General features: G+C 39.6%; 2 protein-coding genes across 6 annotated transcripts in view; both read left to right on the top strand.

Moving 5' to 3' along the window:
- Nucleotides 1-4,690: 4,690 nt before the first annotated feature.
- On the top strand, nt 4,691-14,303 carry LOC496784. The gene is made up of 8 exons (XM_012969004.3): nt 4,691-4,966; nt 8,214-8,319; nt 10,386-10,580; nt 10,701-10,751; nt 10,996-11,077; nt 11,933-12,018; nt 12,605-12,758; nt 13,970-14,303. The coding sequence occupies exons 1-8, from the start codon at nt 4,897-4,899 to the stop codon at nt 14,081-14,083; spliced, it is 858 nt and encodes a 285-aa protein (XP_012824458.1). The 5' UTR covers nt 4,691-4,896; the 3' UTR covers nt 14,084-14,303.
- A 4,402-nt stretch (nt 14,304-18,705) lies between these two features.
- znf711 (zinc finger protein 711) overlaps nt 18,706-22,998 on the top strand; it is a 28,068-nt gene continuing 23,775 nt past the window's right edge. For 2 of the 5 annotated variants that reach the window (XM_031906830.1, XM_031906828.1), the window contains exon 1: nt 18,706-18,873. The gene's annotated coding sequence lies outside the window, so the exon portion shown is untranslated. 5 annotated transcript variants of the gene reach the window in all.

The raw sequence follows: 22,998 nt of genomic DNA, 5'->3' as shown, positions 1-22,998 counted from the left end.
ATTCTAATGATCTGATTGGCTAGAGAGAATTGGCTTGACCCTGGTTCATACTGCGTCTACTTCAAAGCTGCAGGTGTATACATGAAAAGCACTGTAATCTTGGAGAAGGTGAAGACGTTTTTACTCTATCCTTGCAAAAGGATGCAAAGACCTGCATGTAAGGGCACAACCCACAGGGCAGAGTGGAAAAACATGGCTGGTGAAATTGACCTTATTAGGGCACATGTTTACCACATAAAATTCTAAGCATGCAGTGTTCCAAACTGGATCTACAGATCCCCAAGTAGCCCACCACAAACTGGCAACCTTATTAGCTACAAGTGATACATAAAACTATCATTATCACCAACAGCAATCCTGCATAATGTGTTTTTTGCAAACAACAGGCTTCCTAAGAGGCAAATAGGAGTTAAGCCTGCTATCTCTTCAATAAGGGAGAAACAGGGGGCATGAAAAGGAAATACACATGGGAAACATATTTTGAAGGAAATAGATGTTACATGCAAATATTTCCATATCACACAAGAGCATAAACTTATATTTAAAGCCTGTTTAAAGCTGTAAATATGATACTTAGTACTTGGTATTGTGCAATATGGAAAGATTAGCAGTTTACTATGACACGCATGTAAGGCTAGTTAAAATGAGACTGACTTTGCTTTGCTTGTAATAGCTCGCTAGCATGCAGTTTTTCATTTTTTTCCCACCCAGAATATGACAACAAGCACTTAAAAAATATTCTTGACTCTGGCAGAGTTCTGTGTTGGTAACAGGAATTGTGGACTTTCAGATGATGGTGAGAAGACCTATAAATTCTTGTTGTTAGACTTGAAATCAATAAAGAAACCATGTCAACAGTCAATGCCAGTGGCATAAGGTGACTCAGGCAAGCCCCCTAACAAGCACCCACCACATCCCACTTTGCATCCTCACTGCGCTAGAGGAGGCTGGAGGGAAGATGTAGACAGGTGAAAACAGGAGGGAGAGAATGCTGGATCTTACTGAGTCTGGCACCCCCAGCAGTCACAGGAACAACTGTATGATAGTTATACCTCTGGTCAATGTCACAACATTGTAATGAAGATTCCGCTATAAGTTTTACATAGAGAAAATGTTTATTTCTACTCCTAACTTTAAACTATTTTTACCAGTGGCATAAGTAAAGCGCAGAAGACCTTTGGGGGCCCAATAAGGGCACACACTCCCAAGTCTTACATGTTAGCAAGCCTCCTGATACAGTATATAAGCATGGAGTGAAGAGGCAGTAAAAAAGTTGTGTGTTGCGGAGGGCAGGGGTCATGAAAATATAACCACAGCAAAACTACAATTCAGAATCATAGCATTCTGCAGGACCTTTACCAAGTGCATTATTGGTAGAGGCCTGTAGTTAGCTGAAAGAGTTGCACCTCAGTGAAAGAGATTTGCAGTGGTCCATGCCCACTACTTACTAAAATGAGGAGCTGATGGTATTATAAATTCTACTGGATGTTCAATAAACATGTTCAGAAATAGTTTTTCTCCTTACAGTTGTTTACATGTTGATGATTTATTAATAAATGATAAAAATAAAAGTAATAGTGTCCCTTGTAACAACAGCAGCTAGTGCAGAGAAACCTCCTTCCTCTTGCCTGTTAAAAACAATAGCATTAACAGCAATGGACAAATAAATCTGCCTTAGCCCTGTAACTCACAGTAACATATTACCATGCAGTGACCTGCAAAACCACTTTAATAAATACAACTAGTAACTTGTTTCATTCTTTTTGTTGTGGCCTTTCAACAATTAGCCTTTTTTCCATGCCTAGATAGCTCTGATGTTCAAAAATGTTCCATGCCTGCATAGCTCTGTGTTCAAAACCCACTGAAAATACCTTTGCTTTTGAAGCAAAACAACTAATTGCAATTTTGCAATTTATTCTTTTTAATGCACATTTTGATGTTTTTTTTTGTCCTCTTCTTCCTGTTGCTGGTAACAAGATAAATAATAGTGTTACATACAATGTTATTAGCTTTTCCTTTTGAGTAAAATGTAGTTGCCCTGTGGCTGAATGCTGTTTCCTTCCGTTATTGTTTGGTAAAGTCAAGTATTCCATCAGCTTTAATGATAATTTCATAGAATCTGAGGATAAGGTTAGTGCTTCAGAACCATTATGGCTGCTCCATCAACGCACAAAAATACATATATGTATATAAACAAGGATCTCTAAGCAATGTAACACGTGCTTATGTGTCTTACTAAAGATTCCTAGGTAAATAGTGTTATTTGGTATAGTATTATAGTGATATTGTGTAATTTAGAATGGTATATTGTGCCTTCAATGTTTCCAAAATGCTCTTTTTTTATATCTGATAGTTAATCTATCTGTTCTGATTTGCTTCCTTTCAACACAAATTTGTTATTAGGGTATACAGTAGGAGAACATTATTGTATATCTAAAGTCATCAAATAAACCAGATCCCCCAAAAAATGAGCTGCAAGCATTGCAGTCACTTAGACGTCTGGTTTTGTACTGTGTTCTGTAAAGCAGAAATGTTGTTGGATGGTTCAGGTAGGGGCAACTGCCCAGGGTAAGTCTCTTTGTAAGGCCCTGCAATGCACTGGCCAGTGGAAAACATATTTTAGATAATATACAAACACAAATGAATTATGCAAATTGGCATGGTTTTTAACCCAAACACAGCATTTTCCCATAACTGCAGTGTAACTGCTGCCGCAGTTGGGTTCGATGCATCCAAATGGATGCTATTGCACTTTTTCCATGCAAATTTGGTGAAAGTTGTGTCTAGCATTTTCAGAGTTGGGATTGTATTACTTACAGACCATGCATTCAAAACACTATTGACATCTGATTCACTGGGAACGTCTGGTGGGCACAACTGTGCAACCCACTGCGGAACCCTGGTTTACAGTGGCAGTATCTCTAGGGTTCCCCAGCTTCTGATGGTGCAGTTAATCAGAACTGCAGTGCACCATTTATCAGGAGAGGTAGGATGGATGAACTGGCAACCATGTGGAAGTGTAGGAGTGTTTTATGATGCAAGTTAAATTGTCAATGTGTGCTTTCCATTGTATCTATTTAAGAGCACCCTTATTTGCAGGTGCATTTATAAATGACCTGAATAATGGAGCATACAGTATATAGCATAGGTAGGTATATTATATAGGTATATTTAGGCAAAAGGTTTTTCCTATTTTAGTTAATTCTGTTCCTCTGTCCATTGCACTGGTGCTCACAACATGAGCTCAATAAATAGCCCTTGTGTACAAGGATACAGAGAATGACATGAAAATTCCACACCAAAGGAAACAGTGTGTGCAACACATACATGGCGAGGCCAAGAAAGTGGACCTATGGGTCACATTAAAGAGCTATGAAATAGATAAAACAAACAGTGAAACAGAAACGTCTGCTTGATCCGTATATATGAACAAGGAATTCTGTGACTGTGGCTGTAGGAGTTGTAAAACTTTATAATACAACTCTACATAGGTTTTATATATATATATACTGTATGTATAATCATTACATAATCAGGGAAAGAAAAACACAATCTGAAACTTTCAGCATCTTCCAAATGAGCTAATAATACAGAGTAAAGTTTTCCAGAAAATCCAATATGTAAAGCAACACTGTAAAACTAACCTATTGGACTTCTGGTAACTTCACAGTAACTTACAGTTTCCTCCTAAGTGTCTTTATCAGTCATCTCATGACTCACATCTTCTAGATATTAACACTTTATAGGTGTGGGAAAAAATATATGGAATACATGGAGTTTGGGGTTTTTCCAACAAGTGACCTTTTACTAAAAACATTCATACTTTTATGTTATTTTAGATCATTATCATCTAGTACATGGTGCTGTCTAATTATTACAATAAACAGCTACTCAGAAAAAAAAATGAAGCATTATAGAGCTTATTTACTGATAGCGGAGCAGGGTGCAAAATGAAAAAAATAGGCGCAAGTGACCTCAATTTGCATTTTGCCTACCTTTAGTTCCTCTTCCCGCAGATCTGTATACATGGACCTGAATTCCCCCATGAATACAGAGCTGCCTGTTTCAGCAGCCCTGTATGCATAAGGGGTGAGCAGGGACAGACAAGTAGCTGCCCCCCCCCCCCCCCCCCGGAGGTCTTCAGGCCAAAAAGTTCTTTTCACGTCCCTTTTCCAATCCTTTTGGGTAGGAATTATGTGTGTTTACTCTTTCTTTGCTTCAGGTCATTGCAAAGAGGCCTGGGCTACTCTTAACTAAATTGAGTATAATTTGACCATGCATGCATGTAAGGAAACTGTAAGCATACCAAGGGCCAAAATATCAGATTGCAAGAAAAATGGGGCATGCACTTTCTGTTTGGTCAGGAACTCACAGAACATTCAGCAGGTTTTTGGATTTTCCATTCTGATCTTTCACCACAGTCTTCACGGATATTGATCTCTTCCTGAGCCATTTGCTGGCCATACAAATGGATATATGGTCAATCATTGCTTTAACCAAATCAAAGTGGATTTTTAAACTGTACTGAGTGTAAGAAGTTCTAAATCAGTGGTTGCAAGAGTTTTCCATTTTGAAGTTCCCCTTGATGACCAAACTTTGGTCAGGACATAACAAGGTTACAGATACAGGAAAAACTGGTCTATCAGCCATTTAGCCAGTCCTTTAGTTAGGGAACCACTGCCCTTAATGCTCTGTAGATACCGGAACTCAAGAATACTTAGTTATTGTGCAATTAAAGCAATTATAATAAAAGTGCAGTGATTTTATCAACTGGGGTTAATGAGTAATTTGGCAGTTACCAGGAAATTCACATGAGTAAAAAGGACATATCATTGCTCAGTTACAGCACAAAAGACACAGAAAAGCAATCCTTCGTGTTCAATCGGCAACAACAAAATGCACTCCGGGACTTTCCTGTTGCTTTCTTCAGCTCTATACCTGCTGGTGGTGGCAACAGCCTCAGAACGTGAGCATTATTCTTCAAATCCCTAATTGATAGCCAGGCACATGCCAAATGATGTTGCTGCTTAGAGATCTAACATACATAATTGCTGTGATAGATATGTTGCTGTTAGATTTTAATTTAAACTTCTCCCTGAAACTTCACTCTGCTCATAAAGATGCCAAATATCAGTACATCCCTTGCCTTCTACAGAGACTTGCAAGCCACATGTTGGTTATATGTAGCATGAGTATGGCAGCATTAACTTTCAGCACTATACTAGAACTACTAGAAATATTTCTGGGTGTCTGTAGGAGATTTTTGAGATTTGTTTTTCATAGAAAGGGAACCCATATTTTTTGTTCTAAATCTGCACAAAATATCTGGATGTCTTTTATATTGATGTTGTTTCCTGTTTCTTGGCAGTAAAGTCATTTTATTTATATTGTACAATCTATTCGCTTACACATATACTTCATTTTAAGGGTAATAAAACACCTGACATGGTTATACATGTATGGGATCCCTTATCCGGTTATCCGGAAAGTTCCAAATTACGAAAAGGCCATCTCCCATAGACACCATTATAAGCAAATAATTCAGATATTTAAAAATGATTTCCTTTTTCTCTGTAATTATAAAACAGTACCTTGTACTTGATCCATACTAAGGTATAATTAATACTATTGGAGGCATATAAGCCTATTGGGTTTATACAATATTTAAATGTTTTTTAGCAGATCTTAAGTTATGGAGATCCAAATTACAGAAAGATTCCTTATCCAGAAACCCCAAGGCCCCGAGCATTCTGGATAACAGGTCCCATACCTGTACTATCCTTTTAGCTCCTTAGCTACACAGCCAATATTTTTTAATTTGTAAATGATAAGGCAGCATCTATTTAATGTAATCACAGTGGCTTGCTACATTCAGCGACCGGCCTGGGAAACAAACCTAGTGACTATTCACTAACATTTTGGTACTCCCCAGTTAAAAGGGGCTTCCTTGGGCTTTATTATTATTAATTCAGAACTTTGATGTCACAGTGAGATATTATTAAAATATATTGCACAAAATGACCTAGAGGTGGACATTGAAATTACTGTCTCTGATTAAACTAATTTGTGTGAAACTACAAGCAAACTGGCAAAAAAGGTTCAATTTTGATAAGTGCAAGATTATGCACTTTCGTAGAAATAACATAAATGCAAGTATACACCAGATAGTAGTGTGTTGAGAAGAATAACAAATAAAGTACTGTCTTGCATAAAAAAGGGCATTATCTCAAGGGATGAAAACATAATTTTGCCTCTTCATAGGTCTCTGGCCTCACCTTGAGTATGCAGTGCAGTTTTGGGCTCCAGTCCATAATAAGGATTTTAATAAGCTGGAGAGAATGTAGAGATGTGCAACTAAACTGGTAAAGAGGATGGAAAATTTAAACTAGACCGAAAGTTGGGGTTGTTTTCTCTAGAGAAAAGGCACTTGCTAGGGGACTTGGTTACCCCATACAAATATGTTAGAGGACCTGAACCATCCAACAACAGATAGTGGTGGCCTTTGTTCCCACAGTAAATATCAGCGTACCAGAGGCCACCCCTTTAGTCATGAGAAACTGAATTTTCATTTGAAACACCATAGGTGGTTTTTCACGGTGAGGGCAGTGAGGTTGTGGAATGCCCTTTCGAGTGAAGTTGTGATGGCAGATTCTAATGCTTCTAAGAGTGGCTTGGATGATTTCTTGAAGTATAGCATCCAAGGCTATTGTGATACTAAACAGAAACCTTTTTCGGAGCCACAACCTTTGTTATATGATATTTATTTTGTATCTCCTTGTCCCACGTAGAAATATAGTTTTATGTAATGTTTTATTGAATTTAGTGAACTCTGGTGACTCATATTCTCTAGCTGATAGCCCTGCTTATAACTGTTTTTACAATCCTGTGCACTTCTGAACGGATTAACTGAGTAGTGCAAAAGGTAATACAGAAGAAGAATAAAGATACATAATGGTGATAAGGAGCCCCTCCCCACAAAAATATATTTATTTCATAGCACTGTAAATCATAATAAAGGGCTGTTATTAAAGTCTGTACTGAGAATATAATACTGAATTGTATCCAAATATATTTTAGGGCAAAACAAAAAGTCCCCTGGAACTGTGAAATTAATGTCAAATTTCACAAGTGCCAGCAAAGGATGGCACTCCATTTCCAGTCTATAGATTTCACAAAAGTGAGCAATGCAGTAACGCAGCTGCCAAAAAAAGTAAAATGTTTTAATGCACTTCAAGAGGCATTATATGGTATTTGATGTCACATCTCTCAGTACCTAGACATGGCATCAAACCTGAAAATGCCCTCTGTTACATAGTATATATACACAGTGGATATAAAAAGTCTACACACCCCTGATAAAATGTATTTTTATCAGGGCTGTTTTTCTTCAGCTGGAACTGGTTAAGATAGAGGGAATTATGAACAGTTCCAAATACCAGTCAATATTGGCACAAAACCTTCAGGCTTCTGCTAGAAAGCTGAACATGAGGAGGAACTTCGTCCAAATCAACAAAGGAATGGCTTCACGGAAGAAGATTAAAGTTTTGGAATGGCCCAGCCAGAACCCAGACCTGAATCCGATTGAAAATGTGTGGGGTGATCTGCCCTCGCAATCTGACAGATTTGGAGTGATTAGAGTGATTTGGAGTGATTTTGGAGTGGGCAAATCTGCCATGCTGATAGACTCATACCCAAAAAGGTGCTTCAACAAAGTATTAGTTTAAGGGTGTGCACACTTATGCAACCACATTATTTTAGTTTTTTTGGTTTTCTTCCCTCCACCTAAAAGATTTCAGTTTGTTTTTCAATTGAGTGGTACAGTTTATAGGTCAATGATCTTTGTCTCATTTTTGTACAGCACAGGAACCTGACATTTCATCAGGGGTGTGTAGACTTTTTATATCCACTGTATATATATATATAAAAAGTCTACACACCCCTGATGAAATGTCAGGTTCCTGTGCTGTACAAAAATGAGACAAAGATCATTGACCTATAAACTGTACCACTCAATTGAAAAACAAACTGAAATCTTAGCATGTAGAACACAGAGCACTCGTGCAAAAATGTAATGGTGTAAGTCGACGCGTCGGTCCTACACACCTTTTTCTCAGAAACGGCACTTTATTTGCTTTAGTAGCCACTGACTGACACTGCCTAGATCTACTTGCAATCACTTGCAATGTTAACTTCAAGTATTTCTATATCGGTAGTAACCTGTGAGAGTACCCAAGACTTCGAACCCTGCCATGGAGATATAGGGAATTTCTGCCCAAGTGATATACCGTGCGTTTGTGTTAATTTACAACCACAATGCAGGTGAGCCAAATCTTGCATGTTCTTGTTTGTGCTAAAATGTTTCCCCTACTGTTTTGGGTTACTGTGAAGGTCCAAGGCCACCACTGATCCTTAGCAGTGAACATCTGTGCCTGCGACTATGATCCTATCTGCTTTTCTGTTTTCGCACACAGTCTCTGTGCTGGTGTTAGTTACCTTACCTATTCATAATACATATACAATATAAAATTTACAATACAAAGTTGACTAGTAATTAATCCAGATTCACATTTCATGGCAGAATAGAACGAGTACATTCTGCACAAGCATTCATTAATAAGCAGCTCTATAGCATCAGTTCCTATAAGTGACATAACCTTACCTTCTCCTTATGATCTGATGATTTCCAACAACACCTAAGCTAATCTTCTCCATAGCCGCCAATAGCATACTGAGCATTTGCAGTATCAGAACTGGATTATTAGTGCTGCAAGGATGCTAAACCTCTGTATGGTAAGTTCAATAGATGAAACACAGCATTTGTAGTCATATTTTTTAGCTTTTAGTTCTCCTTTAAATACTGGCCTGATAAAGTCCTCATTGTCTGCTGTTCTGTACCTCAGGCTTAGACTTAAAAATAATTCCTCATGGTTAAAATCAAGTAAATTGTGATTTATTAATTTAAAAGAAAAGTAAAACTGGTTACTAAGGCACAGAACTGAACTAACTAATGTCTAAAAAGACCTAAATGAATAACTTTGTTTTTATGGATTGAAATCATCAAATAAATGTTATTGATAAATCCAAATCTTCATACTTACTATATTCATATAAAACTTTTCTTTTTCATTGTTACTTACAGTAGATTAAAGGAGAAAGAAAGTAAAAGTCACTTGGGGGTGCCAAAATGTTAGGCACCCCCAAGTGACTTTAACCGCCTACCTTTTACCCCGGGCTGGTGCCCCTGATTAGAGAGAACAGCACCAGCCCGGGGTAGCTGCCTGCGCTTCCTCCTATGTTATTCGCTGCGCGCGCATGCGCAGTAGTGTGAAAAGACGAACTTAAACATTAAAGTCGGCTTTTCACTCTACTGCGCATGCGCCGACCGCTGGCATTTCAGCAAATGGAAGCCAGAAGGAGGAAGCGATCCGCTCCAGGTGCTGTTTTCTGCGAACAGGGGCACCAGCCCGGGGTACAAGGTAAGCGATTAAAGTCACTTGGGGGTGCCTAACATTTTGGCACCCCCAAGTGACTTTGCCTTTCCTTCTCCTTTAAAGCAGTGATCAAAATTCCTGATACTTACGACTGATCATTATGGGTTATATTGTGGCCAATACTCACCAATGCAGGGAAAATTAGAAAGTTTCTCATTGATGCTTTGGAAATCAGTGCACTTCACCACCTACAATTATTTTTCATTCAACAGGATTGTGAAAATGCTCTGCCTGTGGCAAACGCTGGCATTGCCGGTACCACTAAACTGAGCTTCTATCCATTCCTCCAAGCATAGGCATAGGGGCAGATTTACTAATCCACGAACAGTCCGAAGGCATCCGAATGCATTTTTTTTAATAATGATCGGTATTTTTGCGACTGATCGGTATTTTTTCGTATGTTCCGCGACTTTTTCATCGCCGTTGCGAAAAAATCGGATTGGTTTTTCCGCCATTTACAATCTCTCAATACGAAAAAATCGCGGCAGCGACGAAATAGTCGCAACAAGTTGCGACGTAGACGAAAAGACGGCAAAATTTTCGTTTCCAATCTGAATTTTTCCCTTTCGGGATTCAGATTCGTGGATTAGTAAATCTCCCCCATAGTGTTTCTTATTAGTGTCAATGTAAAGTAACTGTAGGAGGGGAGGGGTGATTAAACTGCTGTTTTCCCAGACAGCACCACAACAGTCAGAACAAATCATGTACCATAGGCATAAATAAAACATGTGGGTGACTTGGGTCTTTCATGGTGTTACATGCCCTTTAAAAAACAATTTAAATATAAATAATAAAAATGTTACTTGAGCTCTAGACTTTCCAAGAACAAGAGCAAATTACAGGTATATTGTCTTAGAATCAGTTAATGCTAATATGCATAACCTTCTTTGCCAGCTGTCCTAACTATAAAGGTCCTAAAGGTGACTATTGGTACATCGGTGCAAAATGTGACCAGCTCTGGACCACGCGGGACCTGATCTTCGTAACAGTTATGCCAGGTGTTGCTTTGGCTGCTGTAGTTGCAGTCATAGGACAGATCATTTATCACTGCAAAACAAGATCAAACAAGAAAACTGCAAGGAGTTCCGAGTAAGTATGTTGGTAAAAAAATGCACACCAGTGTAAAACTTACTGACAAAAATCCACAACTTTTTCAAGCAAATGGCTTAAAAGGATCAGGAAACTTGCAACTATTTGTTTTCCTTTTAGGCAACAAAAGGAACGTCTCACCTCAGATAGCAAACAGATCGAGAATCCACGGTAAGTAGCATCCTGTGTAAGCAGTCAAGTCAGTCCCACAGAGACTAGCTCAGCCCAATGCTATTCTAAAGCACTGCACTCAATAAACTCTACTTACTCAAAATCAGTAGTAGACCAGGTATGTTCCCAATTCTGACTATTATAGGGCATGATGCTTCACCTATTTATATCTGCCTATATGGCATTTATGGGCATATATCACTCAGAGTTCTCTTTCTAAACCATGTTTTTATGTCCCTTCAAGGCAACAGACAGAAAGGCAGTCAACAAATTACTTCCAGAACCAGGGCTTTGTCGCAAATGAGAATCCGATTTATGCAGACCAGGTAAAGGGAAGGATCCAACTAGTAATACTTTATTGGGAAAATAATTATGTCAATGTGCTTTATCAGAGGTATGTTATATGAGCAGAACTCTTATGTGCAAACATCTACCAAATTGCAGCGTATGTTAAACTTATTTTGTAATAAGTCCTCATTATAATAGTTTTATACTATATACTGTGTATATATATATATTTATTTAGACTATATGTGCCACGTATGTGACTTCATTGATTGTCACCTTATTTCTAGAGTATTTTGCAGGGCTGGTGGTGGGATTTGGGCAGTTGGAGGCTGCAGGTATGGAGGCTTGCGGGAAACATAGAGGGCAGCCAGTGGTACTTGCTAAATGGAAGTTTTCTAAGGATGACATTTGTTTTTGCTGGAAAAGTGGCAGACAACTTGTTTAAGAGTATTAGGGTTGCATTTTGCTAAGTAAACTCACAGCAACACTAACTAAGCCTTCAAACCAAATCCCCCTAGCTACTACTGGCACTTGAAAACATCCACTGCAATACTTTTCTTGAGCCATAAATAGCGGGGATCAAATCACCACAAGTGCCATGGGCTTTGATGATGCCTTAGAAGAGATAAAAGAAAAGGAAAATATACAGTATATTAAAAGAGATAAGAAATATTTAGATATAATAGACACTAACAGCTTAGTTTGAAAGATGGGTGTAAAGCTAGGAGTGGGAATTGTCAAAACGGCCAAGCAGAAACTGGAGGAGGAGGAAGTAATTGGTGCCATTAGAATCTGTAGATCTAGTAACATTAGTATTTCTGACTTGGCAGGGAGCTGCGTCAATGGTTTCCAAGAATTGTGGAGCAACTGGTTTTCTTTTATTTTTATTAAAGGTTAACAGTGCATCAATGTCACCACAAGGCATGAGACCAGCAATGAGGGCAGCAGAGCCAGTACGCAATGGAGGTAGAGGATTTCAGTAAGTATATAATATCTATGAATTTGTAATTTTAATGTGAAGTATAAATGGACAAAAGCACAGCTTGGGCACCTGTCAAAGATACGATGAACAATCAGACCATAAGTCAAGTGATATGGACAGTCATTTTCTAAGCAACTTTCCCATATACATTAATCATTTTAAATTGGTTTAAAGCTATTTGTAAATGTAATTACAGCTGAAATATTTTCAGTTCTGAGTTTACAATGCAAATGTTTAATGGTCAAGTGTCACTCTCGCAGCTGTCAAACTATCTTCTAAGGTCTAACTAAGGTCACACAAAAATACCCTATATATAAATACAGTTTGTATTTAGTTTGAAATGTTCTTAGAATGTAAAATATAATGGCATTAATAAGGCTACCTGTGAAGAAAAGTTTCCAGGCTTCTGTTTCTATGTGTTGTATAAGCCATTATTGCTGAAATAAGGAAACCTGATACACACACACTGCAAAGTCTTACAGAACCCAAATTATTAGCAGACAAATGTATAATGGTTGCTCATGTCTACTAAGCAACTACTTTTTTCAGTATATGTACCAATATGTTTATTATTTGTTCTCAGATATGCTCCAAGCTCTAGCCGACCAATGCATGAAAACCCAGACTATTTCCAACCAAAAGCCCAGCTGTACCCTGAAATGCCTCTACCTGAAGAAGATTATATTATAAATCAAAGACCCAGCTACCAACAAAATCAAAAGACATCCCTTTTTCCTGTATGTTAATATAGTTCTACTCATTATTTATTCCTCATAGTGTTACAGGGGGGGATGACAACACTTCTGTTGGTAGGATCAACTAATCTGTGTAGATTTACAAAAGGTAGGTTAGTGAGTATGAGCCTTTATTAGTTATAATTGGTTCCTTAGCTCAGCTTTCAGGGCCACACAGGCACACTCAATATCGCAACTAGAACAAAAATTTCTGGTACTCACACACTGCAAGTACAATATGTATTATAGAAAACCGTACCAGCCCGGGGTAACTGCGAACGAGCAATCTTCTTCCTTCTCCTGTCTATCTTTGGAATCCTGGGGCAAGTGTCTACGCAGTAGAGTAAAAAAGCTGGCATTTTTATTAATGTTCAGCTTTCCACTCACATGTGCAAGCGGCATGAAGAAAGAAGGGGATCACTTTCTCGCAGCTACCCCGGGCTGGTGCGGTTTTCCCTAAAAGGAGTACCAGCCCAAGGTATAAAGTAAGCAATTACAATCATGGTGGGTGGTTATTGTACCTTTCCTTCTCCTTTAAAACTGATTGACAGACTGCAGCTGGGGGGGAGAGGTGTGTTTATACACAAGACTATCTTTTTAAAACAAACTCTAATTACTGTGGAAGGGGCAGTAAAAAGAGTTAAAAACATGTTGGTGCTTTATAGTAAATAAAATAAAATGCAGAATACATTTTCAGAACAAGTCTAGTTTCTGGTTCTTAAGTTGAAAAAAGACATATACAGGTGTGGGATCCCTAATCCGAAAACCCATTATCCAGAAAGGGAGGTCATCAAATAGTTCAGGTTTTTAAGATTGATTTTTCTACAATAATAAAACAGTACCTTTTACTTGATCCCAGCTAAGATGGAATTAATCCTTATTGGAAGCAAAACAATCCTATTGGGTTTATTTAATGTTAAAATGATTTTTAGTAGACTTAAGTTATGAATATCCAAATTATGGAAAAACCCCTTATTCGGAAAACCCCGAGCATTCTGGATAACAGGTCCCATGCCTTTACTTAACGTTTATGCTTTACTTTCTGTTGTAGGGGGAAATTTTCAAGATTCACAGTTCTATGTAACTTATCCATCTAGTTCATATATGGTAGAATAATCTGCATTTCTTGGTTCAATGCTCATGATATTATATCTTAGCAAGTTATACCTTACGGTGACATTTCTGCTGACTCAGGCATTTCATTAAATTTGCAGAAAGTGATGGTATCTTCACCACAAGATGACTACAGACAAGCTTCTGCTTCTCAGTGGAACGAAACACCCTACATGACTGGACGCCCCCAGATAAGAAATGATTATAGATATTGAAATATATATATTAGAAACTGGTAAACATAATATTTCCCATATTCCTTTTCTGTGGAAATGTATGTATGTAGGCATATCTCTCTCGCATTAAAACAAAAATGCCATGCCTCTAAAAAGGTAAAAGTATACATAATAAATATATCCTGTGTTGCTTTGATTACTGTTTTACTGTATTAAACACATTAATAAAACAAATAAATTGTCTATCTTTAAAAATATAGCATTTGTTGCCCATCAATCTCATTTCTGACCTCGTATTTCTGCTATTCCTGTATTCATAACATAGATTAACATGGATGAATTCTGCCAAATGAAGGGTTATCATAATTACAAGGTTATAAGATTATAAGCATTTTTTTCTTTTAAAACAAAGCACAGCTTTGCACAGCTCAAAGCACTGCAATAATTTTTTTTCCATGAGTTCAATGGGAAGCTATGGTATTATAATTGTGTTTGTTTTCGCTAACTAGAAAAACTATGCTTCCTGCATACTGAGATTATTAGATATGGATGCACCCAGCAGTGTTCATTTGCATACTCAATGATTCCTACGACATACTGTACACAACTGGAGTGGCTGAGTTGAGTGTTTGTAGCCTACTGACACTGTAGCAATCTGTCCTCCATTTAAAGACTGAATGATTTATTTAAACTACACTTTTTTTTACCCACAGTTCATCTTGTCACTCATTAGTTGTGCCAGCAACTCACAGGGGGAATTCTTTGTGCCCTTGAATAAGATGGCACATAGAAGGCAGGAGTCCCCTGGCACATTCATTCCTTGCACATCCATCGTACACTGGCGTATGATGTTGTAGTAGAGTTTATTTCCTTAGATTTGGTCAATACCTGTGCCACAAATATTTTCTTTCTAGACTAAGGCCTTTCGTTCTTGGTGGTACTATTTGTAAATGGATAGCTGCCTGAAGGAAAGGAGCTCTGAGTGATTTGCCTCAGGGTTCTCAGTTTAATACACTTTTAGTTAAACTTTTCATTTATGACTTTGGAGAAGAGCATTGACTGCAATGTATCTGTGTCTCTAAATGACATCCAATTATATAAAGTAACTGAATCCATTCAGGATGTGTCATCCCTGTGGATCTTTGCAACCTGTAGAGCTGGGCAGGTACGCTGCAGAGAGGATTCAGTGATGCTAAATGTAGATGTATACACATTCATTATTCAGGCTACTTTTACTCTTCAGGATACTAAAAATAGTAAATCCTTGAGCCATGAGGCTATGGCATTAGGTGCATCTATGTGACAACACATTGCCCACATTGGGAATTTCCACCCAATAAGGAAAAATAGCATTTTATTCTGGAAACCCAAAGGGGCACATTTACTAATGCACGAACTGGCCGAATGTGTTTTTTTCGTAATGATCGGTATTTAGTGATTTTTTCGGAAAATTGTCGCGATTTTTTCGTAGCATTACGTCTTGCGCGAAAAGTTGCGACGCTTTCGCGCCGAGTACGAAAGATTCGGATTCATTCAAGCTTCAGTATGGTGACTTTTCTTGGGCCAGGTTGGAGCTGCAGAGTGCCATTGAGTCCTATGGGAGGCTTCCAAAATCATGTTTTCAAAAATCAAAAGGTTTCGGCCGCTGCTTACGAGTGCTCAATACGAAAAAGTCGCGACAAGATACAAGCAAATCGTAACGGCCACGAAAAAGTCGCGACTTTTCGTGCAAGTCGTAATGGTTACGAAAAAAATCGCAAAAAATATGAAAAAGTCGCAAAATGTTCGTTTTACAATCGGAAATTTTCCAATTCGGATTCGTGGGTTAGTAAATCAGCCCCAAAGTGTGGCCTCAGTTATCCTGCATTTCCCAAGGGGAAAACTTTTAGGGACCCTTTAATTTCCTCTAATCCTGTTTTACATAAATACTCCTTTTCTCTTTTTTTAAAGTAAAGCCGGCCATACAAGCACCAATATTGTCATACGAAACCTCATTTGGTGTGTGTATGGCGGCTCAAAGAGGCAGAAATCTGCAAATATCGGTCAACTTGCTGATCGGCCAGCTTAAAAGATTTTAATCGGGTGCCATTGAAGGCGCCCGAGCATAAACTACGTTTAGGGTTGAATCGCCAGGTGGCCATAGAATCCCTATTGTTTCTACCTCCATATCTGACAATTCAGCCCTGAACGTCAGTGGAGGGTGGGAACAGTCGCACGAAAGAACGGAATTGCTAAGGGGCATATTTATTACTGTATGCTGTGTAAAAACCGGCGAGAAAATTTACCATAGTGTCAGGCTTCACTTACGTTAAATAGCAGCATAAAATATGGCGTTCAGATGGCAATGTTATCCGTTTATACAGTGGTGTGAAAAACTATTTGCCCCCTTCCTGATTTCTTATTCTTTTGCATGTTTGTCACACTTAAATGTTTCTGCTCATCAAAAACCATTAACTATTAGTCAAAGATAACATAATTGAACACAAAATGCAGTTTTTAAATGAAGGTTTACGTTATTAAGGGAGAAAAAAAACTCCAAATCTACATGGCCCTGTGTGAAAAAGTGATTGCCCCCCTTGTTAAAAAATAACTTAACTGTGGTTTATCACACCTGAGTTCAGTTTCGGTAGTCACCCCCAGGCCTGATTACTGCCACACCTGTTTCAATCAAGAAATCACTTAAATAGGAGCTACCTGACACAGAGAAGTAGACCAAAAGCACCTCAAAAGCTAGACATCATGCCAAGATCCAAAGAAATTCAGGAACAAATGAGAACAAAAGTAATTGAGATCTATCAGTCTGGTAAAGGTTATAAAGCCATTTCTAAAGCTTTGGGACTCCAGCGAACCACAGTGAGAGCCATTATCCACAAATGGCAAAAACATGGAACAGTGGTGAACCTTCCCAGGAGTGGCCGGCCGACCAAAATTACCCCAAGAGCGCAGAGACAACTCATCCAAGAGGCCACAAAAGACCCCAGGACAACATCTAAAGAACTGCAGGCCTCACTTGCCTCAATTAAGGTCAGTGTTCACGACTCCACCATAAGAAAGAGACTGGGCAAAAACGGCCTGCATGGCAGATTTCCAAGGCGCAAACCACTTTTAATAAGCAAAAAGAACATTAAGGCTAGTCTCAATTTTGCTAAAAAAAACAAATCAATGATTGCCAAGACTTTTGGGAAAATACATTGTGGACCGACGAGACAAAAGTTGAACTTTTTGGAAGGTGTGTGTCCCGTTACATCTGGCGTAAAAGTAACACAGCATTTCAGAAAAAGAACATCATACCAACAGTAAAATATGGTGGCGGTAGTGTGATGGGGGTTGTTTTGCTGCTTCAGGACCTGGAAGGCTTGCTGTGATAGATGGAACCATGAATTCTACTGTCTACCAAAAAATCCTGAAGGAGAATGTCCGGCCATCTGTCCGTCAACTCAAGCTGAAGCGATCTTGGGTGCTGCAGCAGGACAATGACCCAAAACACACCAGCAAATCCACCTCTGAATGGCTGAAGAAAAACAAAATGAAGACTTTGGAGTGGCCTAGTCAAAGTCCTGACCTGAATCCTATTGAGATGTTGTGGCATGACCTTAAAAAGGCGGTTCATGCTAGAAAACCCTCAAATAAAGCTGAATTACAACAATTCTGCAAAGATGAGTGGGCCAAAATTCCTCCAGAGCGCTGTAAAAGACTCGTTGCAAGTTATCGCAAACGCTTGATTGCAGTTATTGCTGCTAAGGGTGGCCCAACCAGTTACTTTTTCACACAGGGCCATGTAGGTTTGGATTTTTTTTCTCCCTAAATAATAAAAACCCTCATTTAAAAACTGCATTTTGTGTTTACTTGTGTTATCTTTGACTAATAGTTAAATGTGTTTGATGATCAGAAACATTTTGTGTGACAAACATGCAAAAGAATAAGAAATCAGGAAGGGGGCAAATAGTTTTTCACACCACTGTATTTACACAGCTTTTTACGCCGTTTTTCCACCAATTTCGTTTTACACAAGATAATAAATATGCCCCTATGTGTATGGCCATCTTAAGTGAAAAGCCTCTGATGGCTGAAGGTATTTTGGGCAATTGGTAGCAACAGTGTCGGACTGGCCCCCAGGATACCAGGAAAACTCCCGGTGGGCCCAGGTGTCAGGGGGCCCTCCTGCTCCTAACCATTTGGCCTACTTCATGGTCATTCCCTATTTGTGAATGGGAATAAAGAGGAGAAATAAACGGAAGGATAGATGCTAGCATGTAAATAAAAGACACTTGGAGAATAAAGTGGTTGAGTGAGTGAGTAAAGAAGGAAAAATAGTTTGGAGAGTGGGCCTAGGGTCTAAGGTTTTCTGGTGGGCCCCTAGGGTCCCAGTCCGACACTGGGTAGAAAATATGTCTTCCTGTTAAATCTCCAGAGATCAAAAAAGAAATGAATTGCACATTCAGTGAAATACACAGAGCAGGGGTCGCTGAGGTGGCGGGTACTGCTAGTAACCACTAGGAAATGCAGTAGGATGGCTCACCACAAAAACACAACCGATTCCACGAAAAGCCCCTGCCAAAACTAGAAGTTCCAATCATAAAACATCCAAGGAACTCCCGTTCCAGCTCCTCACTGCCAGCAATAGCGGCTGCGTGTAGCGTCAGTGCTTATATAAGTGCGTGTGACGCACAGTCTCGCGAGATGAGATTTCAGGCGGCAGGAATAGCTGTCCGGCAGGAGAGTACGAGCCAAACGGTAACGGAGCTGCGGGACTTTTAAACATCGATCCGGCACCGGGGGATGTGCTAAGGAAATCCGAACTGTCCCGGGAAAAGCGGGGCTGCCGGGCGGTATGTGTCAGGTATCATGTTACCTGTATAGCTTTAGCCCTGTGTGAGCTGGGAGGGTGGAGCTCGGCACTGGGCTATATGCTGGAGGAGAAGCATCCCTGGGATGCCGGGCTACACATGTAGCATGATGGGCAGGTGATTGCATGGGTGCCTACATAGTGTGCAACTGGGCGCTACTAGATGTGTAGTTTTTGATGCCAGATATGAAAGTATGGTCCTGCAGGCAGCACAGCCGGATAGTCTCATTATTAGCATTCTCCCCTCACTGGCCATTCCATTCTCCCCTCGCTGGCCATTCCATTCTCCCCTCACTGGCCATTCCATTCTCCCCTCGCTGGCCATTCCATTCTCCCCTCACTGGCCATTCCATTCTCCTCTCACTGGCCATTCCATTCTCCCCTCACTGGCCATTCCATTCTCCCCTCACTGGCCATTCCATTCTCCCCTCACTGGCCATTCCATTCTCCTCTCACTGGCCATTCCATTCTCCTTTCACTGGCCATTCTCCTGTCCTTTCACTGGCCATTCTCCTGTCCTTTCACTGGCCATTCTCCTGTCCTTTCACTGGCCATTCTCCTGTCCTCTCACTGGCCATTCTCCTGTCCTCTCACTGGCCATTCTCCTGTCCTCTCACTGGCCATTCTCCTGTCCTCTCACTGGCCATTCTCCTGTCCTCTCACTGGCCATTCTCCTGTCCTCTCACTGGCCATTCTCCTGTCCTCTCACTGGCCATTCTCCTGTCCTCTCACTGGCCATTCTCCTGTCCTCTCACTGGCCATTCTCCAGTCCCTACAGCTGCTGTGTGTGTGTGTGTGTGTGTGTGTGTAGGTCGCTGGTTCATTTAGATGCACATTGCGCTGCTATCAGTGCACCTATGCTGTGGGCATTTGGGTCAATAAGTAATTAGCCACTTGCCCTCTACTTTCATGTGTTGTTTGAACGGGGCAAGGTGGCAGCTCTGTTTTGAGGTTGAATTGAATTGCTGCCATTTTGATAGTGGCCCCTGTAAGTTTGGATGCCTAGTAGTCTATTTAATGGGAATTCAGTGTCAAAACAAAATGTGAGAGTAATTGGTCAGAGTATTTTTGAAAGAACTTCTGCCAAGTTGGTTATTAAAGTAATACAGTTAGGATTACTGTACTGTAAAATGGTGTTAAGTGCCTTCCTTTCTCTAGGAACTTAAGGTAGTTAGCTGTGAAGCAGGCATTGTGGTATAACTGGGTAGGTCCATGGGCAAAACAACTGGGGTATCTACCTATTATTAGTAGTTATGTTGCTGGTAAGGTGTGAATGCTGCCCTTAGTCTTAGGCATATATTTATCATGCTGTGTAAAAAGTGGAGTAAAACATTACCAATGATGTTGCTCATAGCAGCCAATCAGATGCTTTGCTTTGCTTTTCTAACTAATTGCTGATTGGTTGCCCTGGGCAAGATCACCGGTAATGCTTCACTCCACTTTTAACACAGCATGATAAAAATACCTAAGTCATGTTTCATTGGCTTGTCTGGTGAAAACTAGATGGCAAGCCTACCCGGGCAAGAGATGGGTTATGTGTCTCTGTGGCAGGTGCTGGGCTGGCCTAGGTTTTACTCAAAGCAGAGATCCTCAGACTGTGTGCACTCAGGCACTCTGTAGGTTAAAATTTGGTCGTAACATGGGCATTTTTTTATTTAAAAAAAAAATGACTGTATTGGTCATCTTAGAATAGTTCAAGGGATATCCAAAAGATTAAATAAGCATTCCCCCAAATCTCACCCTGATTGGCTTTTAGGCAGCTCCACAGTTTGGGAGTCCCTGATTACAAGGCAAATATTACATTGCCAGGACATTTTCCTGATGGCCTAATAAATGAATTATTTCAGTTCTTATGTTTATATTATATGATTTAAATTAATCACATTTTGATTATGCAAATTATATATTAATATTGATCAAGTGTATTTTATAAATAAAACAGTACAATACTGTAACTGAATTGACATTTGTGTTTGCTGAAAATAGCTGTCTTTAGTTAGGTAACTGCTAGCCAGCTGCTTCTGTGCCACATTCAAATTAAGGGTGAAGACACACGGCGCTACTTAGTAGCAGGTACTTGTCACAGCTACTAAACACCAGAAAATACCCTGCCATAGACAATACTGAGAACTGCCTCTGATAAAACACACGTTGAGACAATTATCAGTAAATGATCAGCATTGTCTATTTTAGTAGCCACAACAAGTAGCTGCTACTACTAGCTCTGTGTGTCTTCACCCTAAGGGCTCTGGCACACGGGGAGATTAGTCGCCCGCGACAAATCTCCCTTGTCACGGGCGACTAATCTCCCCTGCGCAGGCGATTTCGGGCGAGTTGCCTCGCGAGGCTTTTTCAGTGATTTGCCGAAATCGCCTGCGCAGCGTGTGCCATCCCACCGACGACTTACATTTTCGCCAGTGGGATGGCAATCTGGGGAGATTAGTCGCCCGCGAACAGGGAGATTTGTCACGGGCGACTAATCTCCCCGTGTGCCAGAGCCCTAAAACTAGAACTCTCCAATTTATCTAGATTTGCAAGTTGCATGTGTGCAGATGACAGATGTGCAGCATCTATTGACTTTAATGCAAGGTGGAGTGCCAGTTCCTAATGTTGCATTTAAGCACAGCTTTGGTTCAGTAATACAAGTAGGAAAGTGTCCCTTCTCAAAAAATGTTCATCTCAATTTAAATTGGGTCATTGGGTGCGAGTTCTAAATGCTCCTGCAAGCCTTTTCTTGTGTTTCAGTGTACTGCTCTTAAGTAGAAATCTTAGATGCGCGGAATCCCTGATCTGTAAGCTGTTGTCTTCATTATTAAGCAGTACCAACAAATATTTAGGCTAGAACTTGGCCATAAAATTAATTGCAGGACTATATCTGGTCCCCTACCTTTAAGCCAGGCCTATCGTATGTTATTAAAGTTCAGTTGCAGTGCATGTGTAGCTATACACCTATGCTTATATGGTTATTAATGCATTGATGCAAGGGGCTCATTGATCATGTTGCATGTGGCTTATATCAAAGAACCCTGAAACCTTAGTCCTACAGTGTTAGCAGTCAGCATCCTGGCAGGTACATGTTTAATGTGGCCTCTTTTGTTTTAGTAGTAATTATCACTAATGTTTATGATATATACATAAAGTGAAGATTCAGCTAAACATTTTTGAGTTTTTTTTTTGTTTTTTTAATTAATTATGTTTTGTTTGTGTTTTTCTTCTTTCTTTGCAGCCAGGAAATTTTGATTACCTTCTATTTTCTCGGTCCCATAAATTAAGCGACGAGAATAGATTTCATCATACTATTGTATTTTTATTTCTTATATTTCTAATACATATATATAATTTTTTTGGGGTTGGTTTACTGCCTTTCTTTCTCTCTGCTGTCTTCCTTAAAGCTCTGAATGATGCTGTAAGTTTGAAGAACAGGGAGCATTTAACTTTGTACTTTGGCACTGGCCCTACATATATAACCCGTTACAGATGTTAGAACTCTACCAAATTCGCTAACTAGACATCTTGTGGAAGATTTACAAAAACCACATTAGATATTACATAGTAACATAGTAACATAGTAAGTTGGGTTGAAAAAAGACATATACGTCCATCAAGTTCAACCATAATGCCTATATATAACCTGCCTAACTACTAGTTGATCCAGAGGAAGGCAAAAAACCCCATCTGAAGCCTCTCTAATTTGCCACAGAGGGGAAAAAATTCCTTCCTGACTCCAAGATGGCAATCGGACCAGTCCCTGGATCAACTAGTACTAAGAGCTATCTCCCATAACCCTGTATTCCCTCACTTGCTAAGAATCCATCCAGCCCCTTCTTAAAGTTATATAATGTATCAGCCAGCACAACTGATTCGGGGAGGGAATTCCAGAACCTCACAGCTCTCACTGTAAAAAATCCTTTCCGAATGTTTAAATGGAACCTCCCTTCTTCTAAACGGAGTGGGTGCCCTCGTGTCCGTTGGAAGGACCTACTGGTAAATAAAACATTAGAAAGGTTATTATATGATCCCTTTATATATTTATACATAGTTATCATGTCACCTCTTAAGCGCCTCTTCTCCAGTGTAAACAGACCCAACTTGGCCAGTCTTTCTTCAT

Source organism: Xenopus tropicalis, chromosome 8 (genome assembly GCF_000004195.4).
Source record: "Xenopus tropicalis strain Nigerian chromosome 8, UCB_Xtro_10.0, whole genome shotgun sequence".
Taxonomy (NCBI): domain Eukaryota; kingdom Metazoa; phylum Chordata; class Amphibia; order Anura; family Pipidae; genus Xenopus; species Xenopus tropicalis.
The sequence above is the reverse complement of the archived record's forward strand: the minus strand, read 5'-3'. Positions and strand labels throughout refer to the sequence as shown.